This window comes from Nicotiana sylvestris, chromosome 3 (assembly GCF_000393655.2).
Source record: "Nicotiana sylvestris chromosome 3, ASM39365v2, whole genome shotgun sequence".
NCBI classification, from domain to species: Eukaryota; Viridiplantae; Streptophyta; class Magnoliopsida; order Solanales; family Solanaceae; genus Nicotiana; species Nicotiana sylvestris.
In genome coordinates this window covers 143608280-143628470 of record NC_091059.1, presented here as the reverse complement: position 1 = coordinate 143628470, position 20191 = coordinate 143608280, and the positions used below count along the sequence as shown (strand labels likewise).

The window sequence follows — 20191 nt, the reverse complement described above, 5'->3', positions numbered from 1 at the left end:
AATTAAATTACAATGAAGAGATACTATCCTACAACTTCCAAAATTCCAAAATCAAGTTCAACATCTCGAGATTTATCTAACTTGGAAAAAATGGCTAATGAGTCAAAACAACATCAACAAAATGAAAGAGTTAATTAGACTGTTTAGAGGTTAATCTTGGGGAAAGATTAGCAATTCAAAAATATCATCCAAATGATCATGATGCAATATGAAGAACATATCTTCAAAGAAGTGCTTTTTAACCCCGAGAGCACAAATTTCCTCAAAGAAATTTTTATGGTAAATTGCATCGCTTTAATCCTCAATAGTTTTCTCAGTATGATTGGTTGGAGTATAGCATAACAAAAGATGCAACTTTTTGCTTCTATTATTATTTGTTTCAAGGTGAATGTATCAATCAAGGGAGAGGAGATATATTTTCAAGTGTAGGATTTACAAGTTGAAACAAGAAGGATAGATTTGATACTCATATTAATGGACCAAATAGTATTCATAATCGGTCAAGAAAGAAAAGTGAGGATTTGATGAGACAAAAATAATCCATTCAAAGTGTACTTGCTAAACAATCTGATCAACAAAAGCGAGAATATCGGATTTATTTAGAGGTTGCGGTAGATATGATAAGATATCTTTTACACCAAGGATTATCATTTCAGGGGCATCGTGAAGGTGAATCATCTCTCAATAGAGGTAACTTTATTGAAATTCTTAGATAATATACTAAAAAATGTGATCATGTTGCTGATGCATTTAAAAAAGCTCCAAAGAATAATCAATTGACTTCTTCATACATTCAAAAGGTTATTATTACTGCATAAAAGATGGAAACAAATAAATGTATCATTGAGGATTTAAATAATGATTACTTTTCCGTATTAGTTGATGAATCTTGTGATGTGTCATGTAAAGAGCAAATGGCTATTGGTTTGCAGTATGTTGATAGACGGGGAAGTGTGATGGAGTGATTTATTGGTATTGTTCATATCCGTGAAGCTACTGCTTTTTCTCTAAAGAATGAAATTGTTGGTTTACTTGCTCAACATCTTTAAGTCCATCTTCTATACGTGGACAATGTTACGATGGCGCAAGCACTATGTAAAGTGATATAAATGGGCATAAAATCTTGATCCAAAAAGAAAGTAAAGGTGCTCATTCTATTCATTGCTTTGCTCATCAATTTCAACTAACTCTTGTTGTGGTTTGTAAAAGATGTAATGAAGTGTAAGAACTTTTATTGGTTATTTATGATATATTAAATATGGTGGGATCTTCTTTCAAGTGTAGAGATAAACTTTGTGAATCTCAAGCTGAAGAAATTGAAGAAGCATTACATAAAAGTGAGTTTGAAACTATGAGGGACTTAAATCAAGAATTAGGTCTTTCTAGAGTTGGTGATACTCGATGGGGCTCTCACTACAAATTCTTAACAATTTTATTCTTATGTTTGGCCTATCATTGATGCATTTGATGCTATTGTTGTTAATGCACATTTTGAAGAAGGTGTAAGGCAAAAGGATAACTTAAAGCATGTTTAAAATTTGAGGTTGTCTTCATGTTGTATTTTATGCGCACTATTTTATCAATTACAAATGAGCTTAATGTTGCTTTTCAAAAGATGGAGCAAGATATTGCAAATACTATGATACTTGTTAGAGTGGCAAAAGATATGTTGCAACTTCTAAGAAAGGATGGTTGAGCTTACTTATTGATGATGTATCTATGTTTTGCATCAAATATGATATATTGATCCCTAACTTTAATGAGCCTTATGTTATCCTTGGAAGATCACGTCGTAGAGTTACAGAGTACAAAATTTTACATTACTAACATATTGTAGTATTTTGTAAAACTATTGACTGACAATTTCAAGAACTCAACAACTACTTTGATGAGGTGACAACTGAATTGCTTCTTGGAGTTGCTTGCTTGAACCAATTAACTCTTTTTCAAGTTTTGACATGGAAAAGATATTGAGATTAGCTAACCTATATCATGATGATTTTAATAATTCTACAGTTGACCTTCGTTTTCAGCTTGAAAATTACATTCTTGATGTACGAGATCATGACAAAAGTTTTTCCGATCTTAAGGGACTTGGTGATATTTCTAATAAACTAGTAGAGACAAAGAAGCATAGGACTTATCCTCTTGTGTTCTGGCTAGTGAAATTTGCTTTACTTTTGCCAGTTGCTACGGCTACGGTCAAAAGAGCTTTCTCAGCAACGAAATTGATTAAGACTGACTTATGAAATTGAATAGATGATGAGCTTTTGAGTGGTTGTTTGGTTCCTTATATAGAAAAAGAAGTATTTAGTAATGTTTTTAATGATGCTACTATGGATACATTTCAAAATATGAGAACTCTTTGAGGAGAATTGTAGTAATGTACTTGAATTATATTTCGTTAATATAATTTAAGTTGTCTTTTTATAAGATGATATATATAGTATACTAATTTATTCAATTGTTCATTCTTTTAAATAATGACACCACTTATCAACTGATATGACTCATATTTATAGGGAAACGTTCTTTGTCCCCAAGTAAAGGAAAAAAGAGTAAAAGAAAATACTTTTGTTCTTTAGTTTCAAGCTAGAATGCTTTAGCTCCAAGTTTGAATACGTTGACTCCAAATTTGCGTAGGCTCCAAGATTAGCTGTGGACAAATTTAGTCCATGTCTTACAAATCTTCACATTGGCCTAAATTGGATGATATAGTTATTTTACTCCATTTTTAGAAAATTCTCAATATACTTAAGTCAAAATTTAATTCCGTCAAAATCAGACAAGTTGTCTAATATGGAAACTATAGTAGTGCCTGTAAAATAGATCCCAATAAAGCATATAACGAACCACATCTGCGTGCTTTCATGATCACAACAACACCTTGAAAAAAATTCAGAATTCCACCATGACCAGTGAATTTGCATGCAAAAGATTTTAAAGTGTCCAAATAAATGAGATTTTTCTTCAAGTTAGGAACATATCTAACATCGATGAGAGCTATCACCACATCGTCATGCATTCTGATCGAAATTGTACCGTTGCGATAACGTTACAAATAGCATTATCACCCGATTGGACAACTCCACCTTGAACTGAATCATAGTAGAAAATAAGTCCTTGTTGGGACACATATGATGCGAACAACCGGAATCTAAAATTCACTCATTGTCATATCTGAAACTAGTTTCAGTTGCTAAAAATATAGTTCCCTCAATCTCATCAGTTGTTACACTAGCTTCGGCGGTGTCAGTATCTTTGTGCTCATTTTTCCTTTCCTTATGCTTTTCTTTATTTTTCAGCTTACAACATTCAGAGATAATGTTATATTTCTTATGACAATAGCGACAGTCTAAATTATTGTATTTGGATGTTGAGTCGGATTTACCCCTAAGAAAAAAGCCAACTTCCGCTTGAGTTTCACTAGCTTCCCCAATAATATCACAGTCTATCTGTTTTTTTTATTTAAGATAGATTTAATATCCATATAAGAGATATTATCCTTAGCATAAAGCATAGTATCTCTTATATGCTTAAAAGATGGGGCAGAGAACAAAACAGTAATACGACTTAATCCTCATCTTTAATTTCAGCATCTATATTACTCAAATCCATAAGAAAATAATCAAAGGTGTCAGAACAAAGGTACCTTCACCCATACGAATTGTGAAAAACTTCTACTTTAAGTAAAGTCTATTTTCCACCGTCCTATTCATATACAAGGTTTTAAATTTTTTCCACATGCCTTTGGATGTGGTTTCTATATAAATTTCACGTAAAACCTCATATGAGACATTTAAGATGATACATGATTTTACCTTTTTGTCTATGACGGCAAATTCCTCACCCGTCATTTTATCTGGCTGCTTCTTCTTTCCTTACAATGCCAAGTCTAAGCTATCATATATTATGATAGATTCTCCATCTTTAATTGCCACATCCCGAAGTTTGCACTTCGATCATATTTTTCAACATAAGTTTTTATTAGAGTCATATTGGCTATTGAAAGTAACCTAGTTAGATCTGGCTGTAATACCAATTTGTTAGGATCGGGAACCTGGGTAGTGCGAAATTTAGCCAAACAACAATATAATGACAATAACAAAGAAAGTGCAAGTTGGTAATAACAGTAATTAGAGAAGATAAATAAGGCACACAATTTAACATGATTCGATCAATGTTATCTACGCCCACAAGTGGAGAAGAACGATTTTACTTAACGATCGGTATACAAAATAGAGTATAAAATAAGAGATAAAACTCTATTTGTCCCAAGAGAATAACCTTACTACAATCACTCCCAAAGAAGAGGTTCACTCAAAGTGTTTCTTAACACCAACTTTATGGAATGTAACAAAACTCTCTATTACAAGAATACTCAAAATGAGTTTCTAATCAAAATATGGGATGATTAAAATGAAATAAGATGACACATATTTATAGTGCAAAGTTCTTGGTCCCCAAGTAAAGAAATAAAAAATAAAAGAAAATACTTTTATTCGTTGGTTCCAAGCTAGAATGCTTTGGCTCTAAGTTTGAATACGTTAGCTCCAAGTTTGCTTTGGCTTCAAGATTAGCCATTAGCAAATTTAGGCCATGTCTTACACGAGAGGTTTCTGATTATAGATTAGACACAGATTTTTAACCTTCTTACTGCTTGCATTTTTTAAAAAAATCTAACAATAGTATCAGAGCAAACTGATCTTATGAGATATGTGAGTTCATTCTAAAGAACATAACCAAAATCGAGTTTTACACATATTTATCAAACATAATAAGCAGCCATATTTCTTTAAATGCTCCATACATTTTTACTAGTGAAAACTATTTAATTCAATTAATGAAGATAAAATTTTATATTGAAACTTATGATTTATTATTTGTAATGGAGAAAGATCATAATATTAATATTATCTTTTAACGCATAACTTGTCAGGAGCCATTTAATATAAAAGGCCATTCATTTAAAAAAATAAAAAATAAAAAGATATGTAAAACTCTTATGGTACTCATTTAAAAGAATAATTTTGGTACTTAAGTATATAGTATTTGACTTATATATTAAATTTTTTTTTAATTTTTTAAATTACGTGCTCAATCAAATATCATTACGTAAAACGAGGCAATGATAGTAAGTTGAAAAAAAGGATGGAAGGTTCTATTTAAAAAGTAACTATGGTTAAGTGCCATGGTTTATTAACTCTGGTTAAGGATTGGTGTTTAAAAAATAACTATAGTTAAGATCCATGATTTGATTTGTTAACTCTGGTTACACCCCCATACCCCCTCCCCCAAAAAAGGTGTATAAAATGTAAAACAAGCCCATGCCTGACTGTTCTTTTCCCAAATTAAGAGATTATGTGGGCATTTTAGGGTTGTTCTTGGTCTCAGAGGGGGTTTTGACGAAAAAAGAATTTCAGTTTCTTCAAAGGGTCCGTCTTTTTCTACTCCAGTTTGGTGGGAAAACTGAAGGTCAACAGCAGCAGCAAAACGCTTCCTTTTTCGATTCAAATACTCATTTGCACATTTGGGTTAGTTTTTTTTTATTTTTTTTTTCCGATTGCGCAAAAAAAGAGGTTCTTATCTTGGTAATGAATTTTAGGGTTTCTCTTTTGAAATGTAAAATTGGACCGTTACAAACCGCTAATGTTTCAGATCCATTTGACATCTCGTCATTCGAAATTTTGATTTGGGATCGTTCTGTTACCGTTCCATTTTGTTTCCCTTTTTTTTTGTTTTTTGCTTAGGTTCAGTCGTCTAGTAATAAAATTGGATGAGTTAATTTTTGGTACTAACACTATATAGTTGTTCAATTTGAGTTCTCGTGGCTAAAAAAGTTGAAAATTTTCAGCTGGACAAAGAAAGGTGGCCACTGGGTCACATTGCAGTTCGTTCCTCGTTGTCTGCTTTAGTTAAAAATTCTTATTATATAGGGGTGAGTTGAGCTTAAATGGAGAAACATGGCCAGTGGGGATTCATATAGTAGATCCCAACTTGTTTGGGCCTGAGGCCTAGTAGTAGTAGTTGTTGTTGTTGTAGGTGGACTGCTATTGTTACGAATGCTGAATGATTAGTGCTTAGCTTGAGAGGTGGACGTTCTTTAAAGTACTTCATACTTTTGGGAGCAATCAATTCATTATCCAGATTTATTTCATGATCATCCCCTAGTTGAGTTTCCCTCCACCTTGGGGGAGAGGGGGTTTGGGAAGAACCATATATGATCGCCTCATGTTTTTGTTTCTCTCTTTCATTTCAGAGTAGATTTTTCAGGTCGGGGTGGGGGGTGGCCCGCAGAAGATAAAGCTGTTTGAAACTGTGGATGAGTAGATGACAGGGTAATCTGTATTGATTCTTTGGAATGCGGAAGTGAGTTGGTTACTGAATTTAGCGAAGAGAATAGACTTTCGCAGAGAGGGAGAGAACAAGTGAGAAATTTTACCATTGCAAGTTTCTAAAGTAAGTTTACGAACTTTGGAATTTTCAATGGCATGTTACAACTTAAATGTTTAGAATGGGAAAATGTGGAGTAGAGAGAAATAGAAGTTCTTACTCTTGTATAGGGTAGAGGCATTCATTACTAATCAACTTCTATGTTTTATGTCTATCGTGCTGCTCAGTGGTTTATGTTGACATCTATTACTTGGAAGACTGGAAGTTGAATTAATCCTCTTGCAGTTGGAAGCAAGTCTATATTTTCATTAATGTGGTGCTTACGTTTTCCTGAGCCGAGGGTCTGTTGGAAACAGCCTCTCTATCCTCACAAGGTAGGGTAAGGTCTATGTACACCCTACCCTCCCTAGACCCCACGGTGTGGGATAAGACTGGGTATGTAGTTGTCGTTGCAGTTGGAAGCAAAGCTCAAAAAGAAGATTTCCTTTTCTTGGTAGAAAAGTAAACTTGGCACTTAAATTTTGACTTTAAGATTTGAATAATGTGAGGAATTCACAATTTAGTATAAAAAACAACATACTCTAACTAGACGTAATAGTAGCTGTTAACTTTATCCAACTTTTCTGCATGGTGAAACTACCAGTAATGTCGTTGTTGTTTGAACAAGATATTGTGCATTAGAAACTACAGAGCTCAATTTTTTGCTAAAGAATCCCATTACTTTTAACCTGGATAGTAAAAGTTGCTAAAAAACTAACACAAGCAAATATCTGGAGTTTTCCTCTCCTGTTGCATACCTTTCTTGGCCTTCTGGCTAAGATCAGGCGTACTATCTGTTCCCTATCCTGTCAAATATAATTTTGCATCATTGGATTTCCAGAGAGGTAGATGTCGGTCTTAGTTGATTAATCACATGTTTTGTATGGTGGATCCAGAATGTCTATCTTGACTTCCATTTACCAGGTTCAAAAGTCTAGTGTTGTCAGCAACAATTTATCGGCCACTAAGCTCTGAGGCACTAGACTATGTACATGTCTATATGCGTCTGCGTACATGTGCATGTTTCTTTTTGGTATCTAAATTCTAATATTTTTTTTCTGATAAGTGTTTTTTCGCTAAATTATACTACGGAACCAAGACCAAGACATGTTACACTTTTTTTTTGTTGGTTCTGGTTCTGTAATGACGTATTTCTAACAGCCTTTGACCTTTCCCTTGATGTGAATCAGGTATTGGATGATTTGAAGTATACTGTAGTTCAAGAAGGGGAAGCGATTTAGTCATCAGTATCTGATATTCACATGCTTTATATATTTTGGTAGTCTCAGTGTTACTGAATGGCGTACTGATTGGAGATTACTAAAGGAACTTTCTAATCACATACACAAACTATGGAGTGCAATAAAGATGAGGCCGTTCGGGCAAAAACAATTGCAGAGCGGAAGTTCGAGCAGAAGGATTTTGCTGGTGCAAAGAAATTTGTCTTAAAAGCTCAGGCCTTGTATCCGGGGCTTGACGGTGTAACCCAGATGTTAACAACACTTGATGTCTATATCTCTGCCGAAAATAAAATAAGCGGGGAAGTGGATTGGTATGGGATACTTGGTGTGGGCCCCTCAGCTGATGATGAAACGGTGAGGAAGCAGTACAGGAAGCTAGCTCTCATCCTCCACCCGGATAAGAACAAATCTGTTGGTGCTGAAGGTGCATTTAAACTTTTGTCTGAGGCCTGGAGCTTGTTATCTGATAAATCCAAGAGGTTGGCATACAACCAGAGGAGGAGTTCAAGAGGATTCCAGCAGAAAGCTCCAGTGCACTCAGGTGGTGCATCAGCACCTCCACGGAATGGATTTCATAATTTTCCTAGTAGGCCAAATTCAGGCCCAAAGACTCATAAAAATGCTTCTCGAACGTCCTCTTCGTCAGTTAATTCTTCATCCAATCAAAGAAGTGATACTTTCTGGACCATTTGCCACCGATGCAAGATGCATTATGAATATTTGAAGATATATCTCAACCACACTCTTCTTTGCCCCAACTGTCATGAAGCTTTTTTGGCTACAGAAACATCTCCTCCATTCAATTATAACAAGTCATCCAATTCTACTCGCCCGTGGCATCAGAATCTAGGGAATCATGCACCTAATGGGAATCAGTTCCCTATAGGAGGAAATGCTAGTGCTGGTAAAACGGCAGCATCAGCAGCAGCAAGTTCTAATACTGCAAATTCTTCGAACTTTCGACAGGATTCATATTCCAGAACGGCTGGTGTTGGTAGCTTGGATCCTTCCATTGCAGCAAAAGCAGCAAATGTTGTCCAGCAGGCACATGAGAGAATGAAGAGAGAACGTGATTCACAGACTAGTTCTGGATGGGGGAGAGCTCATCCTTTTACTGACAGAGAGGCACCTCTTAAACAGAGAAGACTGGATGAGGATGGGATCCGTTATGGATCCAATGCGCCTCAGTATGCAGAAAGGACTTATGGTTTTTCATCTAGCAAGTTTAACAGTACCAGGGAGCTGACGCCACTTGAAAACCGAAATATGCTGATGGAGAAAGCTCGGAAAGAGATACTCAAGAAGTTGAATGAATGGAGATCGCAGCCGCAAGATACACAAAAACATAAGGTAAAAGAGAGCAAAAAAGAAAAACAGAAGAATGCTAGTGCTCCTGGTCATAATGTGAATGGGAATGTTGAGTCATCAGCTATGAAGGGAGTAAAGAAAGCTGTTAATGCTTCAGCTAATGATGCATATCAAGAGGATCCAGTGCCGGAGTCGATGAATGTACCAGATCCTGACTTTCACAATTTTGACCAGGATAGGACTGAAAATTGTTTCGGAGACAATGAAGTCTGGGCTGCATATGATGCTGATGATGGCATGCCACGTTTCTACGCTCTGATTAACAAAGTCCTCTCAAGAGAGCCATTTAAAGTGAGGCTCAGTTGGCTTAATTCAAAAACCAATAGTGAATTTGGTCCAATGGAGTGGGTAGCTTCAGGGTTCTACAAAACATGTGGTGAATTTAGGATTGGCAGATACGAGACAGGTAAGTCTGTGAATTCCTTCTCCCACAAGGTTCAGTGGTCAAAAGGCCCTCGTGGATCTGTTCAAATATTTCCCAAAAAGGGGGATGTTTGGGCCCTCTACAGAAATTGGTCTCCTGACTGGAACGAGAATACACCTGATGATGTCATACACAAATATGACATGGTCCTAGTTCTTGATGACTACAATGAGGAGCAGGGAATATCAGTTGTTCCTCTCATCAAAGTTGCTGGTTTTAAGACGGTCTTTCGTCCTGACCTGAATTCTGAGAAGGTGATAAGAATAACCAGAGAAGAGATGTTTCGTTTCTCTCATCAGGTCCCAAGCCACTTGCTTACAGGTGAAGAAGCTCAAAATGCTCCAAAGGGTTACCAGGAGCTTGATCCAGCTGCTACTCCATTGGAGCTTCTTCAGACATTAACTGAAACTAATGAGGTGCCATCTATTCAGAACGGTGGAGAGGTTAACGGAGGTTCATCACAGAATGTTCAAGAAACTAAAACTAGTGAGACTACTGATCGTATTCTCAAATCCAGGGAAGAGGGGATAGTAGAAAGTTAAGAAGCTCCATGAAAATGCAGGAAAATAGCTTTTTGCCACAATAGCCAAGAACAGCAGATTTGAATTTTGCGAGGATATTAGTGGAATGAGGAGATATTTTGAAAATACATCTAGTTGAAGACTTTTTGCCAGACCTTTTGACTTCAACTGAATGAGATTAATTGTGGTTCAGAACAAAGCATTAGTTTGAGCTTATATTAATGGATCAAGGCCTATTAGCTGAACTGGAGTTAGAATGTGGGTGGAATTTTTTTTAGAAGGTTACTACGCAGGCCCTTGTTTTGTACCTTGATCAAAGGCAAATGGTTGATCAGAGATATTAACACAGGTTAATGCTTTTTTTCCTTTGGATGCCGTATATTCCCATGGGTGTACTTGGACCTTTCCTTTTGTTATTAAATCCTGTAGAGGCATCCTCAAAGTTTTTATTTTGCTACAAACTAGAAAGACTTCTATTCTTGGATCTGGTGGAGTAAAAATATATCTTGTTTACCTTAAATTTCTTAAGAGATTGATTTTCTGTTAAATACTGATATCATAGAATGTTAATGGGCAGCCTGGTGCACTAAGCTCCTGCTACGTGGGAGGTCCTGGAAGGGTCGGACCACAAGGGTGAGCCTTAACTTGCATTTCTGCAAGAGGTTGTTTCCACGGCTCGAACCCATGACCTCTTGGTCACATAATCTCAAGAGCTATATCCAGTCATGTCACCTCATTCCAGTGATATTGTTTGAGGAAGCATTTTTCCTGTGATTTAAACAGTTAAATGGACTTTGGTGGAAGTTGACCTTTGTCCTAATTGCTTCTTTGCGCTCTGGATAATTGAGACTTTCAAAAGTTATGGGAAACTTCCTGCTGCAGTTAGGAGCAGGTGGTCTTGTTTCCCTCGATTCTCCTGCATTTCCTGATTTTCTCAATGTAATTGTTTATTAGGCAAATTCAATCGTCTCATTTGCAGTGCCAAGCTTAGCAGAGGAATTTATTTATTTCAGATGCAAGGTTGGCAGAAAGCCTTCTCCACTATGTTAATGAATCTGTTAACTCTTCCTATAGATTACAAATACTTCTCTCTCAGTCGAGTCCTATTTGCTCTCTCCTTCCCTCCCTCCCGGGGCGACTTAAAGAATCTCGCGAAACCATATCGAGAGACTCTTAAATTTATTTTACAAAATTTGTGCGCTAATGAAAAAAAATTCTTTCTAAACAACAAATTAATCATTTAAGATAAAAGATAGCAAATTCCAAAAAAATAAAATAGGAAGAAGAGCACAAAGAATAAAGTGGTGGATTATCAAATGTTGAGGTCCGGAACTCCAAGTGAAAATTTTGATTTGGCTATCATCACAAACAAGAAAAAAAACATTACATAACATAATAGTTTAAGTTTTGAGCATTAATAAATGTTAAAAAAATTACGCCTTCTGATCAATTTGAACTATAATTACAGTTCATTCTTGTAAGTAGCACTCATTGGTGAATATCTAAAATAAATTACAACTGACCTAATATAATAAAATTATCATAATTTATAAATTTATTGGTATAAAATGACCCAATCAAATAACGAAAAATATATTGTAACGCTTTTGTTTATAATAATAATAATAATAATAATAGTTTAAAGATCTTGGGGCCTTCAAGTTTTGGGGCCTAAGGCAATGGCCTTACTGGCCTAGCCTTAGAGCCGCCCATGTATACAGTTAGCTTGGAATTGGGGTATTTGTATCTATACCCGCTTTTTAGGTCATGTTTTAATTTGTGCCTACTTTGCAAAAAAATTTATAAGCGTACCCACTTTTTCGCGTAACTTCGGTATACGGGGCTGAAGTAACAAAGGCAATCACGCAAAACTTCAGCATTCAAGTAGACGGGCCTGAAGTAGCAAAGACAATACGCTGAAGTTTTTTTGTCCTGGATAAGCTTTTTCAAAAACTTCAGCAGAAGATGCTGAAGTTATTTATTTCATTTGTAAAAACTTCAACAACTGGATTCATTAGTTTTGTCATAAAGCTTTTTCAAAAACTCAGCAGAAGATGTTGAAGTTATTTAGTTCATTTATAAAAATTTCAGCACTAAATAAGTTGAAGTTTTTTTATCCTGGATGTGAGCACGTGATTTTTGTTTCGCACGACAATCGCTCCAAAAGAAATAAAAAATAATAATTGGCCCTGCTGTACAAATTTTGGATTTTTACATGGCACTTTGTTGGTTATTTACGATTTTTGCCCATTTTTACTTTATTAAAACAAAATACAAAAAATGTGTGTGTCATGCATAATTCGAACCGTAATCCGTTCGTTAAATAGAAAATCATAAATAGGCATCTTCGTCCGTGATTTTATTTTGTTTGATTTTACCTGTTTTGAAATATTTTGGTGTGTGTGCAAATAATTGTATTGAGTGTGTATTTAATTTTAATTTGATTTTTGCTTAATTTTGTTTTTAAAATAAATAAGAAAAAGAAATAAAAATAATAAAAAGATCCTTTCTTCTTCCGGATTGGGCCAATTTATTAAAATTGGCCCAAACAAACAATGCACAAAAAACAGGCCTACCCGGTCCAGTCCCAGCTAAACACCAGAGCGTCCAAACGACGTCGTGTTAATCCAGGTCGATCTGGGCCGTTGATCTCAAATTGATCAACGGTCAAGATCGATTCCCCATAACCCATGAGAAACCCGACCCGTTGCCACCCGGACCAACCCAAACCCTTTACCCTCGAAACGACACCGTTCCACTTAAGCCCTCGGATCCAGACCGTAGATCTAGATTGATCTAACGGTTGAGATCAATGCATCCACCCCGTATATAAACCCTTCCCCCTTTACCCCGCGCCCTAATCCAAACCCCCCTGCTTTAGGTCGTCTTCACTAAGACCCCAACCCTCCAAACCCTAGCCGCCCCTGCATACCTTCGCTATGAAAGCCGGCGGCATGAACGCCGGTGACCTCGCCCTTAACACCATAGAACCCCCTTACCGTCCTGAACCCAAATCTATCAACCACACACCTCGAATCCTATCCCACTTTCTCGAATCTTCATTTGAAGATTCGAGTCGGAACCTAATCTACACCGATCTTCCCTAAATTCATACCAGACACTCCCCAGACCCCCCCTCGTGACCAAACCATACTTGGTTTGGTCCGAATCTGACCAGGGAAGCATGAATCCCGGATCTAGTTTTCGAACCTTAGGGTTCCTCATCACTGGTCGGTGTCTTGTTCGAGCCAAAGAAATTAAGGTCTAATGGACCTTAATCGAGGTGTTTCTCATCTGAGAAACACTTCGATTAAAGTCCGTTCAGCCTTAAGAAAGGCCTGACCGAGTCCGAGTTTAAGGTTTTGATTTTTCGGGATTTGAGGTGAGTTCTGTTCTCTTTTCTTTGTTCTTTAATCCATGTTTGTTTGAAAGGCTGTTATTGTTGTTGTGTAATGGTTGTCCCCGAATTTTATCAACTATGCCCTGTCCACTTTGCCTGAACCTTTGTCGTTTGATTGAGTATCTTCTTCTACTTGTTCTGATAAGCGTGTATGTATGTATTTGTTGTGCAATAATTGAGCTTCAAATGTTGACTGAGCAATTGGTTCCTCGAATACCACTTTGCTCAGTCAGTATAATTCGAATCATGTGTCGATACTGTTAAATGTCTGATTTTTGGTTACGACTGTATGAGTTATAACTAGTATAGTCGAGTCGACAAATGTCGTCAATTAATTTCAGTAGTTCAAATGTTAACGATTGCACCTGTTGCTTGCTGCAACTTTGTTTGAATCAAAGTAAGGATCAAGTAGGTTCACTTATAGTTGCTATATTTGAATCTGAGGGTAGATTGTTAATTGAAATCTGAGTTGATGGCATGTGCACTTGTGCACAACATGTGCATTGTGCACAGCCTGTTTCCTGCATAAAAAGGCTTTGGATTTAAAAATGGTTTGACAGCATATGCTGTCAGATATATTCTACTGCCCATACTTTGCTTTAGTTTAAGAAGTATTAAACCTTTTAAAGGTTAAATCTGCCAGGGAATGTTGATGGGGGTTAATACTTAAATAACTAAGTGGAACTGAAAAGAAGAGGGCACATGGGAGGGATGTTCTTTTGGGGTCCAACAGGCTGTTAAAGGGCTGAGGTTTAGGCTTATAAAAGGGGAGTTGGAAATACATACAGGGGGAGACAGACAGAGAGAGAGAGGCACACGATGAGGAATAATTTGAAAGAAAAAGAGGGTGATACACATTGAGAGATATACACACACACACATAGAAACAGACATTGACAAGAACAGAGTGATTTGAGGAGAGAACATTTTGAGAATTAAAGTGAGGAAAACAGAAAACTGGAAAAGAATTCTCTTTGATGACACAGACAGGCAGGATCAGAAATTACATCTTTTGATTGCTGTCTTGATTTCACTAGTCTTGACCTGTTTGTGCAACATTGATTTCTTCCAAATCCCAGCTGAGTCTGCTTGATTGTTGTTGTTTACTCGAAGACTTGGTCTAGTTGAGTATTCCCAGTTGAGGTCTTGATCCCACTTCAATTATTTCGTGTGTTTGTTGCTGCTGCTATTCTGTCCCTGTTGCTGCTGCTATTCTATGTCCTGCTGCTACTGTTAATTCTGTTTCCTGCTGCTGCTGATTTCCCCATCTTCTTCCTCTTCTCCTTTGCATTTTCAGTGTTTCCAGGTACACATTTCAAATCCCACTTTGGTGTTAACTGTAACAGTTCAAAAGCATGAAATGAAAGGAGTTCTTGAAGAAAATTTAGATGTCTGTTTTGTAATACTTGTGGTATATTGACTTCTGTTGTATAAATTGATTAGTGTGATTCAGTAATGAAAGATTAGTTAGATAATACTTAATCAAGTTTTAGCCTCTTGCATCTTAGTTTATAGTTGTTTGCCAGTACAAGATGTAATGGTACAGTATATAGAAGGCATGGAGAATTGGTATAGATTTTTTGACTGGATTCCCGTTTAACTAATGACATGCATAGAATAGAATATTTCCACCTTACACAAATGTTCCTTGTTTATTTTTAGTTTTCCTTTATCATAACCCGCTGGGCAGCATATAGAAGCGCGTTCGAATCCCCACAAGTAATGAGACATAGTAGTTAATTCCCTTAAATTCAGCCTCAATAAGTCTAGTTAAATTCAATTCAAGAAACGTTTGGACGCAAGTATAACATTGGGTCAATCTCGAATGTAATTTCTTTGTCCAATTAAAGTATGTTTCACAAGTTATGACATCCCTCCACTTTGTAAATAATTAATCAGAAATTGATAAGAATCCGGATTAGGCAAAAAGCATATAGTTAAATTAGCATGTCCCTTTTCTTTTAGTTTTAGGGACACATGCATTAGAAATGTAGCCACTTTAGGATATCCTTTCTAAAATAGAGACGAGCCTCGCCAAATAAAAATGCAAATTGCGGGGCCCTCAATAAATAATCATAATATTTAGAATTCAGGCTAGGCCGTTTAGTGAATCTCATGGCTTTCCACCATATAATAACGCGTTAGACTCTTTAGGCACGGTTTAAGTAAATTATATTCTTAAATTCGGGTGCACATTGATGTGACCCAAATCCAAATCTCAACAAAGTCAAAATGTGTTGACGATCACGGGCGCATTGATTGTGACGTGGTTCGATATGCATTTCCACGACGTTGCAATTCTATAAAAATAAATGATAATAATAAAGGCGGTTTAAACTTAATAAAAACACGTAAGTCATAACATGTATTTAAATCAGATATTTAGCCATTATAACAATTTAAGCGACCGTGCTAGAACCACGGGATTCAAGGGTGCCTAACACCTTCCCTCGGGTCAACAGAATTCCTTACTTAGAATTTCTGGTTCGCAGACTTCATTTGGAAAAGTCGAAAATTTCCTCGATTTGGGATTCAAGATAAACCGGTAACTTGGGACCCCAAAAGCCAAACCTTTCCCAAGTGGCGACTCTGAATTAAATAAATAATCCCATTTCGAATATTGTCACTTAAATTGAAAAAACTCCGCCCGCGCATTCTACCCTTCGGGGGCGGGCGCGCAAAAAGGAGGTGTGACAGCTCTGGCGACTCTGCTGGGGAATTAAACCCAGAACCACTGGTTCAGGGTTCAAGAATTCGAGCTTAGAATAATTGTTATATTTGGCTTTATTATCTAATATTTATTACATGTTTTTTGCATAACGTGCTAAATGTTGTCTTTTACCGCTTTGATATTATCTGAACTGTATATAAACTGTGCCGAAACCCTTCTCTTCTTACCTCCGGGAGAAGCTCGCTGGTCGAGACACCCTATTCTGTTAGTGTCAATACCTGAAATAAGAAAGAGGTCGGACAAGTTACAAAGCCGGACGATCTCGCGGGTCCCCGGTACGTAGCCCCCTCATCGACTCGAGTTGTCCGCTCGGGTACACAGTCTAGAACAAATACCCAGGTTACGAACCTAGAATAACTTGACTTCATGCCGGATCCCTAGTAGGAACGCTTATTTGCATCATATTGCATTTGACTTAGGGGACTCAACACAGGGGTTGGGTCCGTCTAGGACAGGCAACCTGAAATGAAAAAGACCACCCTGCTGCATCCTATTTGTTTTGTGCATTTATTTGCTTCGGTTCCGCATGCTGACCGGTTTCTAAAAAAGGGAAAATAGCAGCGTAGGGAGATAATTACTTATTTTGAAAAAATAAAACCAATGTTCAAGTATTGTCAAAACCTCGCCGGAATTTTTCTAAAAAAAGAATAAAAACAAAATTTGTCTTCTTAGTTTGAATTATTAAAAAAAAATACAAATTTTTTTTTTCTTTCATGTCCAAAATCAAAAAAAAAGAAGGTATTTATTTAAAAGTAAAAAAAAATGGAAAATTCATAATTCAAAAAATGTGTTGTTTCTTTTGTAGTACCCCTTTTATAAATTCAGACTAATAGTCCAAATATTGCCTAAAAAAAAAATATTTTCTTTAGTCTTTATCTTTTTTTCAAAAATAATAAAAAATACTTATTCTTGATTTCTAGGTTTATTTGATTTTCTCTATTCATGATATGCCCGAACTACGCCGGTTTGATTCTCACCGGATGTGAGATACGTAGGCAACCCTCGTCGGGTTCAACCCCATTTTGCTAAAATAGCCAAAAATCAATCAATAAATAAATAAAATAAAAAAGATGTGTCAAATTTTTAAAGAGTCATAAATAAGTCAGGTGACGTTGTTTTGTCATAAGTAGCCGAATGTTCTCGAAAGGGACGCCGGAAGACTGACTTTGCATAAACAGCCACCTTTGGGTCTTGTTTAGCATTTTTGTCCAGTTGACCCACACAGCCTTAAAATCTTCGTCCCCGAAGTGTTTAAAGGCCGTGTTCAAAACTTGATCCCCTTTGTAAAATATTTTTGAGTCAAGTCATTTTGTTAAAATCACCTTAATAAATGTGCAGGATGAGCACGATGCAAAATGAACATTTTTCAATAATGACCAAAATCCCTGTCAAGTTACGGCTATGGTGGAATGATCTAGGTGTTGAAGGACAAAATGAGGTTAAGAAATATCTGAAAGGTCTTGTGGGTCTGTTGGATGTCACACCTCCTTTTTCCGCCCCCGCGAGGGTACAAGGAGTTTTTTCCAATTAAAGGACAGTCGAAACGGGATTTGTTTATTTATTTCAGAGTCGCCACTTGGGAGATTTAGGGTGTCCCAAGTCACCAGTTTAATCCCGAATCGAGGAAAAGAATGACTCCATATTACAGTCCGCGAACCAGAAATCCGGATAAGGAATTCTGTTAACCCGGGAGAAGGTGTTAGGCATTCCCGAGTTCCGTGGTTCTAGCACGGTCGCTCAATTGTCATATTTGGCTTATTTATCTGATTTTAATACAATTATGAACCGATGTGCCAATTTTAACTCTTTACCACTTTATTATTATTATTATTTTTTAAATAAAAAAAAATTGTGAACATCGTTTAAAACATGTCTTTGGATTACGTCACATGAAATGCACCCGCAATCCGGAACACATTTTTATTCAATGTTTTAGGATTTAGATTTGGGTCGCATGAAATGCGCATCCGAGTTTAAGAAGGTAAAATTAATTAAATCGCGCCTAAAGAGTCTAGCGTATCATTATTTTGGGTAGGGCCGTGAAATTTGCTAAAACGGCTCCTCCCTAATTCTAAGCGATTAAATGTACATTTATTGAGGGCCCCGCAATCTATACATTTTATTAAGCGAGGCTCATCTCATTTATTTTCCTAAATGGATAAATCTTAAAGCGACTACATTTTGCTATTTAAAATTAGTCTCTAAAATGAATAAAGAAAATCCTAATTAATTACGTTTTTTTATTATTATTATTTAAGAAAACATGACACGCTAATTGCTTGATTCATACAAATATTGATGAAAAAGGGATTTTATTTTTAATTTCGAAAATTATAAATTAAATAAAAATTCAACAACTAATATTCAAAATAAACAAATATAGCTAGATTAAAACTTAGCATTGTTATTTTTTTTAAAAAATATTATTGAGATTAATTATTCACAATCATTTGAAACTAAATTTAACCATAATTACTAAAGCTTATTAGAAAGTTTATTAGACTTAAACGTTCTTCTAATCTTGCTTAAGCTCAAGTCATGCCTTAATGCCTAATTTACGATGTTTAATTTAAATTCGTGTCTTAGCTAAATTTAGCTACTTGTTCATGATCAACCTATAATCTTGAAGCCTTCATAACTAGTGAATTAACCTATTTTGCCGAACCGATTTATTACAGACTAACTTATGATATTATTTTCTTATTCCAATTATTATTTAGTAATTCATGAAATAGCTTAAATACAATCAACAAAAGGAACAAAGAAAAAAAAAACGAAATTAAAACTTCAAATTTTCATTCTTCATATGTATTCACGCTTCATATTTCGGATTACAATAACCAGCTTTTCAGTTGTGTACCTGATATTGGAAGCAAAAGAAAATGAATATGAGAATCAGCAGCAGCAGTAAAATCAGTACAACACAGCAACAATAGCCCAGCAACAGTAACAACCCAGTAACAGACCGGTGGAGTAGTAATCCAAAAAAAAAAAAACAACAATTAATTCTGATTTCAAACAACAAAAGAAAACAGAATATTTTTTTTAGTTTTTTTTTATATTTGAAAGCTTAAATATTTTTCGGAATTTTCTATCTCTTAAATGTTCAGCCATTTTCTCTCTCTTATTTTCAGATTTGTTTCTCTCTCCCGTTTTTTTCCTGTCTGTGTATTTCTCCCTCTTTTTCTCTTGTTTATTCTGATTTCCAGACTTCTTATAACCCATCTCATAAAATCTTTCCATTAATTAAAATCAACCCATTTTCTCTACCAAACCCATTATCTTCCCACTCATTCCCATTACATTAAATAACATATCACACCACCCCATTTCATTTTGTCCCCCATGCTTTATTTAAAATAATGCAAGATTCCCCTTTAAATTAAATCTTGTCCCCCCTTTATATTAAATAATCATATCACAACCCACCCCATTTCATTTTGTCCCCCATGCTTCAAATAAACAATTACAAAATGTACAATTCCTAAACTACCCCTTCCGACCTTACTGAAATTACCAAACTACCCCTGAACGTATTACAAATTTACCAAACTACCCATCAGCTATAACACATCAATTAATCAAACTTAACCAAAATATAGACAATATGATCAATTTCTAACAATGTTCAAACAACAATATGAACACGGATGAACATCATAACAACAATATCACATGAACATGATTTTAACAACATTTCAACAACAAATCACATGAACACAAATTGAACAACCAAGAACAACTAAAATTTGATTGAACAATATTTTAGCAACAAACAATCCTATTTTCGGATTCAACAACAACAACAAACAAAGTATGAAGATTTCTAAATTCAATCATATTGAACTTAAAATCAACTCTAACAACATTACAACAAACAATTCTTATATTAAACTTTAAACAAGATTATGAGAACAATTCAAGCAATAATCATAAATGGTAAACAAGAAATCAAACTATACAAAATTCGGATTCAAGATCATCCAAACAAAGTATGAACATGAATGAATCTATTTTAAGACAACAAACATGACGGATTAAACGATTAAAACAATATATTCCTTTAATACAACT

The 20191-nt window shown here is 35.7% G+C and overlaps 1 protein-coding gene and 1 non-coding gene across 2 annotated transcripts; both read left to right on the top strand.

The window, feature by feature from the left end:
* Window positions 1-5337: 5337 nt before the first annotated feature.
* On the top strand, window positions 5338-10534 carry LOC104219370 (uncharacterized). Its single transcript, XM_009770050.2, has 2 exons — window positions 5338-5534; window positions 7623-10534. The coding sequence occupies exon 2, from the start codon at window positions 7785-7787 to the stop codon at window positions 10005-10007; it is 2223 nt and encodes a 740-aa protein (XP_009768352.1). The 5' UTR covers window positions 5338-5534; window positions 7623-7784; the 3' UTR covers window positions 10008-10534.
* LOC138888875 (U2 spliceosomal RNA) lies at window positions 7187-7373 on the top strand. Its single transcript, XR_011406444.1, has one exon. It is a non-coding gene; the product is annotated as a U2 spliceosomal RNA (small nuclear RNA).
* Window positions 10535-20191: the final 9657 nt, after the last annotated feature.

Coding starts and splice junctions, on each gene's coding strand:
- LOC104219370 (XM_009770050.2), top strand. CDS start 7,785: ATGGAGTGCAATAAAGATGAGGCCGTTCGGGCAAAAACAATTGCAGAG.